Source organism: Pyricularia oryzae, chromosome 2 (genome assembly GCF_000002495.2).
Source record: "Pyricularia oryzae 70-15 chromosome 2, whole genome shotgun sequence".
Taxonomy (NCBI): Eukaryota; Fungi; Ascomycota; class Sordariomycetes; order Magnaporthales; family Pyriculariaceae; genus Pyricularia; species Pyricularia oryzae.
In genome coordinates this window covers 2,983,065-2,996,250 of record NC_017850.1, presented here as the reverse complement: position 1 = coordinate 2,996,250, position 13,186 = coordinate 2,983,065, and the positions used below count along the sequence as shown (strand labels likewise).

Sequence of the window (13,186 nt, the reverse complement as noted above, 5' to 3'; positions counted from 1 at the left end):
AGTCTCGCAAATGGAATTCAAAGGATTGATAAAAGGAATTGTCTTCTAATAAGAGACCGCAACAATCTGTTGTTGCTTCTGTACAAACAAAGTATGATCTAGTTGCGCTGTCGGAGACTGACTGTTTTTGTTTTTTTGTTTTACCATTGAACAAAACGGCAAGTATCCTACTCTGACACCAAAAATGAAAAAAGGGGGTTGGGGGAAGAGAGAAAACCCGTGGAACATACTTCAAAACGAAAAAAAAGAAAGAAAAACATGATGCTGAACTGAGCGCAGCAATTCGGGAATCGTTACTGAAAGCCAAGTGTCCACCCATCAAGCTGTCGTACTGACAACAATCCACAATTTATGTCCAATGTCGTTGTGCTTGCGAGGATAGATAGCCAACATTCCACAAGCCCCAAGCTAAATGGGCCATTTGTCAGAAGGCGTCCAACGACGGGATAATATCCAAAAGAGAAGTGCCGAAAAGCCAAGTTTGACCAAGTAATTGGTATATGCTGTCTAAGCGGTAGAAGGACTTGGTTCTGCCTCCTTAGAGCTGCTGGCGCCGGAAAACTCGCCGTTGAACAGACCATGCTCCTCTATGTACCTGACAACAGGGTCTGGGATCAAGTAACGGATGCTGAGGTTCTTCTTAAGGAACAGGCGGATCTTGGTTGAGCTGACATCATTCTGAATGACTTGTGGAATTACCCAGATGTTGTCCTTGTACCGCTGGAGACTCGCAAGTGCCTCTTCAGTGTCGGTACCCGAGCGCTCTACGATGAAGGCGCCGAATTTGGGTCCAAGAATTACGTCGAGATCGCTAGGAGCCCAGAGGCCCGGTGTTGACATGGTGAGCACAAGGTCACCGCCGGCGAGCAGACAGATGCGTGCGCGTGTCCTCTTGTTTGGGTCATCTGCTGACTGAATTCCACCCAGAACGGTGTTGATTTCGTGGTCCAGCTTGGCTAGGACCTGGGCTGTCGGAGTGTAGGCGGGCTCGTTTGTCGTCGGGTTCCGAACCGATGTCTCGTACTCGTCGACCATTATCCAAGAGCTTGATGCTAGTGACAGCTTGCACATGTTGATCCTGTGGTGTGCCGGAGCGAGGCCAGCCTTCTTGTATGCGTCCGACACGGGGCTGAGTTGTCCAAACGGAGTAAGCAGCTATTATTGAGGAACAATATGCCATCGATTTCAGGAGCCATACCTGATATAGCCGCCGACAACCTCAAAGTTTGTGTTTAGGCTGCAGTGGTCACCTGTTCTGTTGTCAGCGGGACCGGCGCCTATTCATTGATGCCAAGTCTGAAGAACATTCTGTTCGGGAAAGCCTGATGGTAGAATTGAAGCGATTCAAAAAGGATTGAACCTACGAGCCATTTCAAACCTGTCGCGCAAGAAACAGTCAGCAAACATGATCTCGATACGGTTGGTAGAGTTGTTTTTACATACATTCTTAAGTGCAAGTATGTGATGGGCTATACGCAATTTGATGCGCCGCTGTTAGTTGATTGACGGAATCATCCTTCGCATAGTCCAAATGGACGGGCATAGTTGTGCAGAGGGTAACTCGGATGGGATAGCACGAACCGAGAACGACCCGCAGGCCACCTATGAAACATCGCATGTTAGCAATTGTCGCTTGCATTTCACGGCGAGCTAGCGCATGTATGCTTCCGTCTTCAAGCAATCCCATCGACCGCGGGCGGGCGGCACAACGGAACGGCTTGCTGCCTCCGAACTCGCGGGCGGGTGCGGGGACAGACACGATAAAAAGTGGGGGCTCGCCGCAGTTTTCCGGATTTAGGCCGAGCAAATCACTTACCAGCACCAAAGGAGTCCTTTCATTTTGCGTCTGGCGAGTCCGAAGTTTGTCGACAGGAAACGTGTATCCCGGTGTCGTGGGCGGGAACTGAGGCGTGGGAGAGGTTGCGTTTGACATTGTGGCAGCCATAGTGTGGAGTTGTTGAAGCCGACCGTCGGTCGAATCCCAATGACAGTAAAAAGACTCGTGACGGAGTTCCGTTTGCCGTAGCGGATGCTACTAGACTAGTGATAGAAGCGATAAGTAATGAAACTGGAAACTGATAAATAAAAATAAATAAAAAAGATTGGTTGGTAGCGATCGCGCCGTACGCTGGCGCAAACTGAGTGAGTATGGTGGCCGACCGACCGCAGTACAAGTCCAACAACCGGACAGTCTGTAGCAGCGGCGGCGGCGGTAGCGGCTGGAGGTCGGCGAGCGGCAAGCAAGCCGCTGATGTCAATTGTGGTAGTACAGGTCGGTAAGGCGCCAAGGAAACAAGAAGCCGGTTTCGTACCGACTTCAGTCACTCCTGGCGAAGAGAATAAGACCAGAGGGGTATTCTGGATCGCAGTAAAGACCCCTTTAATCGTGACAAGAGCCGGAGCTCTGAGTGAACACAAAATGATTTGTCGAGAGTTGTCGTGTACAAAGAAGGAACTGACAGAGCAAGACAGGCACGGGGGTAGAGAGAATAGCGCGCAGTTTGGTAATATTTGGTACAGTGACTTAGGTAAGTTGGGGCAGGCAGTGGGGGCCAGAGAGGCTTGAGAGGTAGGTAGGTAGGTAAGCAAGCTTAGCAGCTCAAGTAACTCTTGTGCAAAAGGTACGGTACCTCAGGTAACAGGCGTACCCAAGGTAAGGCAGGGTCGTCCAGAGGCGGAGTGGGTATTTAAGAACTGAGAGCGGGCCGGGTTGTCGCTTCAGGCTCTTAGCACATATTTGTTGAACAGGTGCTCAGGGCGGGGCCAAGTCCGGCGGCTGTCTTTTTTTTGTATATGTTTTTTTTTTTTTTTTTTTTTAATTTCTTCAACAGACTCTTTGTTGAACAAAGAACAGTAGTGCGATACAGCCTCGATTGTTCCTCCAAGCCAACATGCAACATCAGATAGGAGTGAGACATCCAAAAGCAACCCAAATAAGGTACGCACGTACGACATAATACATTAACTCAATGCACCCAAGGCACCCTCACGAGCAAAGCAGAGACACCCACCCCACCCACCACCAGAGCCGAAGACCCCTTCTTTCAAGAGGATGACGCAAGTCGACAATGTGGGGCTGCACGTCGGGTCGGTGGTGCATTGGGCAAAGAGCAAATCTTGCAGATCCCGCCGGAATTATCGATAACGCAGATGCCGAGATCGCCACCGATGCCGCTGCATGTACTGTATTAATCATTTTAACAGACCAAATGTAGCTACGAAATAATAAATAATATCAAGACGACCAATCTGTCAGCCGTGGGGGGCCGTTTCCATCGTCGCTGCTGTACGCTTCAATCAGCCATACCGATCAGATTAATTCAGTACTACGGTATTTCCCAGGTACCAAAGATGCACACTCGGCATGCAGATAGACAGGTACAACAAACGAGATGGATGAGAAACAAAGTGTCTATCAGTCTTCATCAGATCGAGAGAAGAAAAAACGATGCTTCGGGCTGCCAGATCTTGACTCAACTAGGAACATACTGGTTGACCCTTAAGACCCCATACCGTATGCATCAAGATGCGGGGTTTAAACGTTCGTCTTGAAACTGGGGCAACTGCATTCACTTGATGGCTTCATTTGAGAGAGTTCAACTAAGCCACTCAGCGCGACGCGGCGAAAAGCTATTCTCAACCCCAACCCCACCAGTTCCAACAATAGAAGCCTTGTGTTTTCCAGACATCGACTATCTCAAGCCACTTACCTTTCTACCGGATGCATATACGTGGGTAGCTCATCCGAGGTGGGCAAATGAACTTTCTAAAACTGTTCTAGGTCGGTAGGTATGCAAGAACCGACGCTGAGATTCGGTAAGCTTTTCTCTGTCATGGTTTGTTACCCGATAGCGACTCGCTCAGCGGTGGATGAGCACTCCGCAACACGAACAGGAGCCAACAGAAAGCCCGTCATTCCACCCATCAGGGTCGCAACCTGGACACCGGCGGCACTTGGTCGTTTGCGATATAACTCCCTTGATAGTAAACTCATTTCACTTGGGGTAACAGTCGATCCGCCTTTTACGCAGTACCTAGTTGGACGTCGAAATGAGCCACCATTCCCAGAAAGCGATCCGACTGCCTCTTGCGCGTGCTGTTATCAATTTCATCATGGGATCACCGGGCGGGAAGCCTAGACCACATTCCTGGTTGGGCCAGAAGTTGATCATTCAAAGGAGTATCAAGTTCGTCAACCACTAAGGAACCACTTAGGCAGGCTATACCCTCGAGCAGACTGGCAAGTTATTGAAATATCACAGCACGGCCATTTATATATTCCTCCCAAGAGCTGGAATTACGTGGACTCGTTATGGATCTCGTCTGCTGTGTGAGATCACAAAAATGCCGTCATACCTGGAAAGCCAGATCTCGGCATTTGATTCTGGTCCTGTAGATGCGGATGTTCCAGCCTGCATTGTCCTAACTGGTTGGTACGGAAATTGCCAGCGCCGCACAGTCTAGTACCGTGGCTTTAACAGCACCAATGTGGTGGAGGCCAGGGCCCGGTTCGACCAGCAGCGCGGTACAAGTCGGCCTTCTCGAAGAAATTCATGAATACTGAGATCCATGGCCATAATATAGTCGGGTGTGCCGGCGTACAGCTCGACGACAACATCTATAAACCTGATCCCAATTACTCCCGAGAACAGCAGCTTGATATATGCCGTGTACGCACGAACCAGTGGGAATGATACGAGACCACTGTGATTCGTTCCCTGTGCCGTGAAAGAATGTACGCTTCCGTACATATGGCCACTGCTGGGAAGTTGGGATTTTCCGAAACAAATCAACTGACAACATCGGCAACAGGCCGACCCATGGGAAACGGGGAAAAACTTCGCCTCCTTCCCCCGCAGCACACGAGCTTCCAAGAAACCGCCTCGACCGCCCTCTTACTCGTGGTCAAGTTCCCTGCGCCCATGGCACCCTGCCCGCAAATCTTGGTCCGTCCGGCAGACCCCTGATGCTCCCCCTCATCGCCCAACGCAAACCTGCGACTGGCACTCAATCGCGCCATTTGAACGCCCACTTTGCCGACGTCCAGTACTCACAGTGTATCAGAAACCCGGGTTGAGGCTAACAAACAGCCCTCCTTCCTGCTGAGGTCCGAGACTGCACTGGGTCAACGCCTATTGGAGGGGTGTGACCATTCACTGCTGCTGGATGGCGCAAATCCTCTGACGGGTGAGGAGATTGGGTTGGTTGCGACGCGAGGGGTGACCTTGTATATCGGTGAGAATGACCATTGGAGCAGGGAACAAAGTGCATCAGAAATTTCAGGTAGAACCTCATAGCTTTCTTGATCATCTCGAGCTCTACTAATGGCGCCAATCCACAGACGCCCATAAATATCTCCCCAAATTTTGTGTTCGTATCTCTCCAGTAGCCTTCATCCACGACCTAACATGAGCGCCTTTTTCATTCCAAAACATGATCAACAAAATAGATGGAAAATGAAGCCATGATCAGGTTGAAGACCCAGCTCGCAAATAGTTCACACCCTTCTCCAGTCCGTCTCAGAATCGAATTGTACAAGAATAAAAGATATAGTGGGCTTGAGTGGAGTGTTTTTGGTGAGGTATCACGGGAGTGTGAGTTTGGCTCGTCCTTTTGTTAAATTAAGAAATGCGTAATAGGGGTCAAATCACACAATAGTAGGTATATAACTGCAAACAAAGCCGAAACGGAGCAGAAGCCAAATGAGCCAGACGTCGTCATGTTAGTTGATGGGCGGGTGTGACTGTGCGTGGGTGAGGTGACATTGATTAATCCGTTCCTTTACATAATAATGGCGGGAACATCGACGTTGGCCTTGATGCTCTTGTGCGGCAGGATGCTGCCACCGTTGACGTAGATCTCGTCGCCAATCGTAACATCATCACCCAAGACGGTAACGTTCTCCAGGCGCGCCCACCTGCCAACTGTGCTGTTCCAGCCGACGATGGTGCTCTTGATCCAGGCGTGGTCCTTGACCTTGGAGTCACGCAGGAGTACGCAGCGCTGAAGCCTGACACCATCGCCGACCACGACGTTGGGGCCAATGGTAACGTTGGGCCCGATACGGCAGTTTGCGCCAATCTTTGCGGTTGGGTCTATCAAGACATTGCCGCCGTGGACAAAGGGCTCAGATGTTGGGGTGAGAAGCTTGCTGTTCCTCTTGGCGAGCGATGAGAGATACAAACAGGTACCAGCAATGAAGTCCTTAGGCTGACCAACGTCCATCCAGAATCCCTCGAGGTCGAAAGAGTGCAGCTGGGCATCGCGGACCATGGCCGGGAAAGTCTCCTGCTCAATCGAGGTAGGGCGCAGCTCGATTCTCGAGAGAACAGATGTGTTCAGAATGTAGATACCGGCGTTGATGCGGTTTCCAACGAACTGGACCGGCTTCTCGACGAAGCGGTCAATACGCGACGGGTGGTTGGGCTTGTGAACGACGACACCATACTTGGAGGGCTCCTCGACCTTGGTGACAACGATGGTGCCCTCGTCACCGTGTGCCTTGTGGAAGTCGGCCAGCTGCTTAAACGGGTACTCGCAAGTGACATCGGCGTTCAGGACGAAGAAGGGAGTGTCATCCTTGAGAAGCGTCTTCTCGGCCAGCTTCAAAGGACCGGCGGTGCCTAGGGGCTCCGTCTCGACGGAGAAGGTAATGTTGATGTTGAATTTCTTAGAGTACTGTTGTATGTCGAGTTTATTGGTCAGTGTAACCCATCCAATGGAATGTTTTTATTTTTCTTCACCCTAGACATCAAGGTTACACCAACAGCCCATGGGAGCTGGTGCTTTGTGTTAGGCCACGTACCTCAGCAAGAGCCTTCTCCATGATCTCAGGGCGGTAGTTGACGGCGAGGACGACATCTGTGACACCGGCAGCGGACAAGGCCTCGATCTGGTGCAGAATCATGGGCTTGTTGGCGAACTCGACCAAGGGCTTGGGAAGAGTCAGGGTCTGTAGAAGAGTTCCACCGTCAGTTTCTTTCATTCGCAGCAATAGGTTGGTTTTGGTTGAATGCTATGCAACATCATCGCGATAGGACTTACAAGAGGGCGGAGGCGAGTGCCTTGAGAAAGAAGCAAGTTGCGTCGTTAGCTGGGCTGCTCATAATGGGCAGGTCCTAAGGCCATGGATATGGGGGACTTTGGGGCAGAATTTACCGAAGCCGCCGACGAGAATTATGGCTGTGGTTGCGCGCAAGCAATGTTAGCTTGAATATTCATCAATTATACCAGTATCAAAAGCCTGTGAAATTCTCCCTTACCCTTCATGATGAAAGTTGACGAGTATGTAGAAGAAAGACTGAAAGTAGCGAGTGTGCGAAGCGAAAGACAGAAGCGATCGCGGGGTGGTCGAGTGAGATAAAGAGCGTAACGCGATTCACTGAACCAGCTGGTATTCGTATAGTCGTCTCGTCAACGTCAACAAAAGGTCGTCGTCGGAAATGGTGATGCAGAGTTAGGTCGGGATCGGGATCGGAGCCGGACGTGTGGATGTTGGATGAGAGGATGTGGACAAGCTGGACTTTTTGTTCTTTCCCTTCTGCATTGGGCAATGCTGCGCAAAAAGGCAAGAGTAGCTCTCCCTTTCCCGCCCCAACTTGCCTCCTGTCAACCTCCATTCTGATTTCACCAATTGCTGGGGCCTGCCCCACCTCGATCCCGGCCACGGCACTAGCAGCGGGGCCAATCAGGCGACAACATTCAGCAACACGGCCACACCTGTTCATCTCCAATTCAGCCCCTGAGTTCAATACTACGGGACAGACCGGGATTGGTACCACGCACGTGCTGTCTCGCCCCTTTTTACGATTTTATGGGACAGTAGGGATAGATAATTACTTGGTAAATGAGTACTGTGGGAAGGGAACAAGAATGATGAAAGACGAGGAAGAAAAAGAAAACAGATAACTTTTGATATCAAATGAAAATCAACAATGAAACTCATCTTAAAAAATTTCAAAATAAAAAAGGGGCATTCTTAAGTATCGGCGTCAGGTCAACCCTTGCTCAACAGCCTTATGCCTCGTCTGGTACATTAGTCTCCGGAAGTCATGGGCCACTACCCGACCCTTGGCTGGAAAAACTTTTTTGACAAGTGGATGGACCCTGGCTTCGCCTGGAACGCAATTTTGACGTGCAGACAGATTCTACACTTGGTCTGGACTTCAGAGGGCGCTTTGACGCTATCCCATAACTCGAGGGCATACGCATCCCATGCTTTTCCAAATGGCGACAACACTGATCGGCCCATATCTCTATAAATGAGGAACGGAACTGCGCAGGCATATCTTCATGATTCCAGTGTTAGACAAAAACGTCCTATGAGACCTAGACAGGGTACGGGAAAGGAAATGCTAAAACAACAAATTTTCAAATCAGAATGCCTTCCCTCCAATCTTTGATCGTGTCATAAAGTCGTTAGAATGAGAAAAATGAAAGATGATCTGTATGAAATAGAGAAAGAGAAATGTTTCGTTAAATGTTGTCGAGCCACATCTTGGCAACAGCTCCGTCTTTTCAGTTTTTAGGACAAAACTTCGAGCCCGCCCACTCAATGTTTCCCGGGTATTCTCCAGCTTTGCCATCAAATCCTCGAAGATGTATGGGCAAGCGAGCATTTACTACACCGCACGTACTTTGTACGAATGTGAGCTGCGGACCAAGAATGGCGTAGGTCCTCCGGGGGCCAAAATATGAGCGGTATGCTCAAACAACGTAATGGTTCCTTTAAAATCCTTGGGCAGTATTGTGGAATTTTGATAATAACCCAAATGACTCCATAATCCTGGGCTTTGATGTTCTCAGCGAGGATTTGGTCCAGAAGACTTCCTTGGGTGGTCGTAGCTTTAATCCGAAATAGGTTGACAAACTTGGGCTTCTGGGTAGGCGAAATGACATCGCCAATAAAAAAGGACAGAAATAAGAAATTGGTCGTCTCTATGTCATAAAATCGTAAAAGCCTGTAGGTAGTTGCGAGTGGGAAAAAAAAAGAAAAAAAAAGGCAGTCTCTCTCTTGGGGTTCGCCGGTCCGTCGGAACTGACGCAGTTACTCTCTTCGTGGTATGCGTCCTCTCTTCTTCTTTCGCGACCTCAACAAAAAAACGATGGTCGCTCGCTTGCTTTTGACAAACAGTATATGTGGTGTAAGTGCAAAAATGGGTGTATATCAAGCTGTTGGTGCAGGGGAAAGCAAACACCTCAACAGAAGATATTCCCCGATCCGTGAGGCTTTGCACCGAGATCTTATCGCGGAGGAATATATCGATATCGAAAAAAAAACTCGCTGGAAATTGAAACCAAATGGTATCTTGGGAAAGTCCAAACAATCGCACTCGGGGCAACTGTCCAATGAATTCCGTTCTGCGGACCCGAGACCAATCCTGAAGGAAGTGGTTATGAGAAGAAGGCATTTGGCCAGACCTGGAATCACAGCATGTTGTGTTTGAGACACAAGCCTTGAACATGTGCGGGTCGCACTCCAAATCGGCAATGGTCCTCTTGGTCGTTACTCGAAGGATGTAGTAGAGCTGCTGCTCGAATGATGGCCCGAGGATCTGTGGCTCCGGCTGCTACGTCCACTGCTTCCTCCATGGTGGGAAGAACCGTGACGACGGCTGCTAGTCTTGCTGTGCTTGCTACTTCCACGGCTTGACTGATCCACGGGCAGACCCTGTACAATGCCGTTGCGGGCCATCATGCCACCGTTGGAGCTGAAGTTCTGGCAAACCATGAACGCCCGCATGGCTGCGTTTTCCTGGGCCAGGGTATCCGTGGCATAGCCTATGTCGGTCTGATACTCACGACCATTGACCAAAACAAGACATTCGAAGCCCGCCTTGCTGTGGTAGATCTCGTAGGACGGGTCTGTCCAGCCACGACGCCGGCAGAGGCCTAGAGGTACACGAGAATTAGCCAATGATTCTCCCAAGATCTCTCACAGAGCTTCATGTAGCATTATATCCACAGCGTTGCAACCCTCTAGAACTTTTTCGCCACCCAGGTCTGGAAAGAATATGCATAATATCCGATGTGTGGGAGCATGCATAGAAGCTCAAGTCCGGACAACAGTCACTCCAGCCCTGGATTCGATGGAGCGGTTGAGCACCTGTCTGGGCTGGTCTTTGGACTGGCGGGATGGTCCGTCTGGGCGCTGACAAGGAACTCAACATCGCATCTAGTGAACTTCGGGTTGTTGCCTTGCATTGGCAGATCTGAGCAGCCTCACACATCGAGAGTTGTCATAATCCAGGGTGGTGGGGACTAAGGTTCCACACGATCCGTGGTTGCAACGATGCAGAATCGAGTCTCATGGAGGCAAGGCAGGATAAACTGTAGGGTTGTATCTGCAAAAATGCTTGCAGCAATGGAAGAGAGTCTGATGGTAATGCCTATAGAGGATTCTTGGTCGAGGGGAGTCGAAGTGAACATGCCAAGTTACTCACTGTAAAGATATTCCATGTAGTATCCGCCTGACGACATTGTGTCTCAGTGCCCTCTCTGCAGGACGTGATGCTCGTGGGCTAGAAGCAAAGACAGGATAACCCTCTGCACCGTCGAGGTGGACTGTAGCGGGACGAAACAGGAGTGTAGGGTGTGAAGCCAAGATCGATGCCTAACCTCAGGTGTCTCTGATGCAAAAAAGCCCAACTCCAGAGATGATTTGGTAGGGCGAGCAGTTGGGCAGAAAGGGGTCGGTTATGTGATTGTCTGACAAGCAACGGTAGAGAGGTCTGGCCGGGTTCGGTGAGGTGACGGAAGGATGGTGCCCAGGTTAAGGTTGTTTATGCCACTTAGTTGGGGATCCGGTTGCAGGAAACCTGAGCCATCAACAGCGAGGCAAGTGTAATTTATTGCTGGGATGGAGATTCGGTGCGGGGCAGGGGCAACCCTCGATAAATTCAACGCGGAATAAAAGAAAATGACGGAGATCTAGCGGCATGGGACGAATTGGGCGTTCTTCAGACGCCAGTCGAGATGCGGCTCCCTCCTAGGTAACCCCATCTTTGATGCGTTGGCGTGCGTCTTCGCCAGTTGATAGCAACCGCTGGGACCAGGACGATCCACACAACGCACGCATGGGGGGGCGTGTATAATCCTTGGCAAAGATCTCCAAGGACCAAAACAACACGGCAGGGGGGAATAAATAAAATAAAAAGACAAAAAATCAACAACGAGAAAAATATTAGACTTCCGACACAATGCTACGCAATACGACAGCTTCGGTCTACGAGCGTCTAAATCAACCGCATCAGCAACCTCTCATCATGTCCTTGTCATCGTCAGACGAAGCGTGGACATCTCCATGAGGTCTCACAGGTTGGTCGAAGGAATGGGAGGGGGTGTGAAAAGTTGTGTGCGAAGGCGGGGATACATACCCCTAGACAAGGGTCCAAAAGAATAAAATGTGAAGGAGGGAAGGGGAAGAGAAAAAATGAATAAAATAAATGATAAAAATAAACAATGACGAAGGCAAGATACAAAGGACATTAGGGGGAAAATGGGATATGCAGACGTAGGCAGGGTGAGGTGGCAAAATGGAACCATCTGCTGCGAACCAATCTTTGGTCTGCATCCAGAAATGGATTGGAGAGAGGTGAACGATGGCGGAATAAGGAAAGGGAACAATATGAAATCAAAATACCGAAAAAGCCCTCACTTCCAGTGTCTTGAGCACCAATCCGATCAATGGAAAGGTTTGTTCAAATGAAACATAAATAAAATCAAAAGCCAAAAATAATATCAACAGTGATGATGACATGGAAAGGAACCAATGCCTCGAGATTCCCTAACGAACTGGCACTAATGCAAAACATTGGTAGACTGTACAGAACACCTTGTGTCGTTTGTCAGTACCTCTAGAGTATCCTCTATTTGGGCCTTGGAAACGACAAGGTACAATAGAGGGTAGACCAGGGCAAACAAGCCGAAGAGGGGATAGATGCCCTACCCACATATCTGCATGTACAAAACGCTTGTCATGCCGGATAGTGGAAATATCGTTATGGATCCTTGGTCGTAAGAAGCTATTGTATTGGTCAATTCAAGCAGCGGTGTTTTGTCTGCGAATGTAGGAGACTTTTTTTTTGTACGATTCTTGAACGGCATACATACTGGTTACCGTTGCTGTGGGAATGGAACTAGTAGGCGGGGGAGGAGCGGCGTACGCGATGATAGCAACCCAGCAGGGTTACCATTGGATCTGTGTACAGGTAGCAAAGAACAGGAATCGGGCGGCAAGTAGACGGACTGTCTGCGAATGGTGCCATGTGGGCGTGGGCGTAGGTGGATGAGACAAACGGTAGACAATGATGGGGTGAAAATAGAATAAAATCCAAAGACCCGGTGAGAAGGTATGGATAGGTAGGTGGCCAGGCGGATAATTTGTGGACCTGTGATCTTTTGGGAAGCTAGAAAACCCAAGGTGAATGAGTAGGTACGTCTCTTAGAGGCTGACGAGCCACAGACAAACGAGGCTCTTCTATTGTGCTGGACTTGCTGCGGTGAGCTTTGAGACAACGAGCAAATCAGGAGGCCTAATTAGAGTTCCATGGGACAACAGCTAAAATAGAGTGCCACGGTTTGAGACCAGCGCTTGCCGACACAAAAACAGATCGGGATCCTTGGGGGTCGTGCCGCTTTGGGAGAGGGGAGGGGGGGGGGGGGGGGGGTAATAATATCATAGCAGTACCAAGCGAAATTCCGTAAGCGCAAAAAGCACAGGACAAGAGGTAAGCGGGTAGGTTGAGCGTACAAAGTAAAGTAATTACAATAGGCGCCAGTAGCACAACGGGAATGGAAGTGGGGGGGGGGGGGGAGGTTGTAGAAGCCCCGCGGTTCGCCAGGATACCAGGATACAGCGTGATAGGGCCCAGGAACTGGCTGGGGAAGCACCTTGGCCGGATTTTGACCCTTGTCGGAAGAAACGAAGAGTATACCCGGAAGGTATTATTCAAGGACATTATGATGCCTTTGATGATTCTCGTACTGTACTCAGTACAAACGCTCCGTATTAGGCGGTAGCAGCAATTAGTAAGTAATATTAGTCGGTTGCTATGGCCGGCGTTTGGAACTTTGGCTTGCTTGCAGCAAAAACTGGAGTCTGCCGGCATGGTAGACCCCGAACGCAGACGGAAACGCCACCACTGCGGGTCATCCATCTATACAATTTTTTAAAGTCGCAAGTATT

The 13,186-nt window shown here is 49.8% G+C and overlaps 4 protein-coding genes across 4 annotated transcripts; 1 reads left to right on the top strand and 3 right to left on the bottom strand.

Moving 5' to 3' along the window:
* Nucleotides 1–11: 11 nt before the first annotated feature.
* MGG_01290 (nicotinamide mononucleotide adenylyl transferase) lies at nucleotides 12–2,976 on the bottom strand. Its single transcript, XM_003714165.1, has 6 exons — nucleotides 1,817–2,976; nucleotides 1,582–1,602; nucleotides 1,444–1,469; nucleotides 1,365–1,378; nucleotides 1,199–1,250; nucleotides 12–1,129 (listed from the first exon to the last, which is right to left on the bottom strand). The coding sequence occupies exons 1-6, from the start codon at nucleotides 1,943–1,945 to the stop codon at nucleotides 508–510; spliced, it is 864 nt and encodes a 287-aa protein (XP_003714213.1). The 5' UTR covers nucleotides 1,946–2,976; the 3' UTR covers nucleotides 12–507.
* Nucleotides 2,977–3,050: 74 nt separating this feature from the next.
* Nucleotides 3,051–5,361, top strand: MGG_01289 (uncharacterized protein). The gene is made up of 4 exons (XM_003714164.1): nucleotides 3,051–3,816; nucleotides 4,032–4,735; nucleotides 4,813–5,283; nucleotides 5,342–5,361. Coding segments are annotated over exons 2-3 (267 nt in total). The 5' UTR covers nucleotides 3,051–3,816; nucleotides 4,032–4,733; the 3' UTR covers nucleotides 5,078–5,283; nucleotides 5,342–5,361.
* Nucleotides 5,236–7,513, bottom strand: MGG_01288 (mannose-1-phosphate guanyltransferase). Its single transcript, XM_003714163.1, has 5 exons — nucleotides 7,263–7,513; nucleotides 7,159–7,182; nucleotides 7,045–7,064; nucleotides 6,806–6,952; nucleotides 5,236–6,678 (listed from the first exon to the last, which is right to left on the bottom strand). The coding sequence occupies exons 1-5, from the start codon at nucleotides 7,267–7,269 to the stop codon at nucleotides 5,782–5,784; spliced, it is 1,095 nt and encodes a 364-aa protein (XP_003714211.1). The 5' UTR covers nucleotides 7,270–7,513; the 3' UTR covers nucleotides 5,236–5,781.
* A 1,992-nt stretch (nucleotides 7,514–9,505) lies between these two features.
* MGG_11237 (uncharacterized protein) lies at nucleotides 9,506–10,479 on the bottom strand (the record flags this gene model as incomplete). Its single annotated transcript, XM_003714162.1, has 2 exons — nucleotides 9,506–9,891; nucleotides 10,443–10,479. 2 exons carry the CDS (start codon nucleotides 10,477–10,479, stop codon nucleotides 9,506–9,508), a joined length of 423 nt encoding a protein of 140 aa, XP_003714210.1.
* Nucleotides 10,480–13,186: the final 2,707 nt, after the last annotated feature.

What these genes read in the sequence shown, in the direction of transcription:
- MGG_01290 (XM_003714165.1), bottom strand. Translation starts at nt 1,945, where the DNA reads ATGGCTGCCACAATGTCAAACGCAACCTCTCCCACGCCTCAGTTCCCG. An exon ending in TGGCCTGCGGGTCGTTCTCG is followed by an intron (nt 1,470 to 1,581) that starts GTTCGTGCTATC and finishes AATTGCGTATAG; the next exon opens with CCCATCACATACTTGCACTT. An exon ending in GTTGTCGGCGGCTATATCAG is followed by an intron (nt 1,130 to 1,198) that starts GTATGGCTCCTG and finishes TGGACAACTCAG; the next exon opens with CCCCGTGTCGGACGCATACA.
- MGG_01288 (XM_003714163.1), bottom strand. An exon ending in GCACTCGCCTCCGCCCTCTT is followed by an intron (nt 6,953 to 7,044) that starts GTAAGTCCTATC and finishes ACTCTTCTACAG; the next exon opens with ACCCTGACTCTTCCCAAGCC. An exon ending in TGGAGAAGGCTCTTGCTGAG is followed by an intron (nt 6,679 to 6,805) that starts GTACGTGGCCTA and finishes GACATACAACAG; the next exon opens with TACTCTAAGAAATTCAACAT.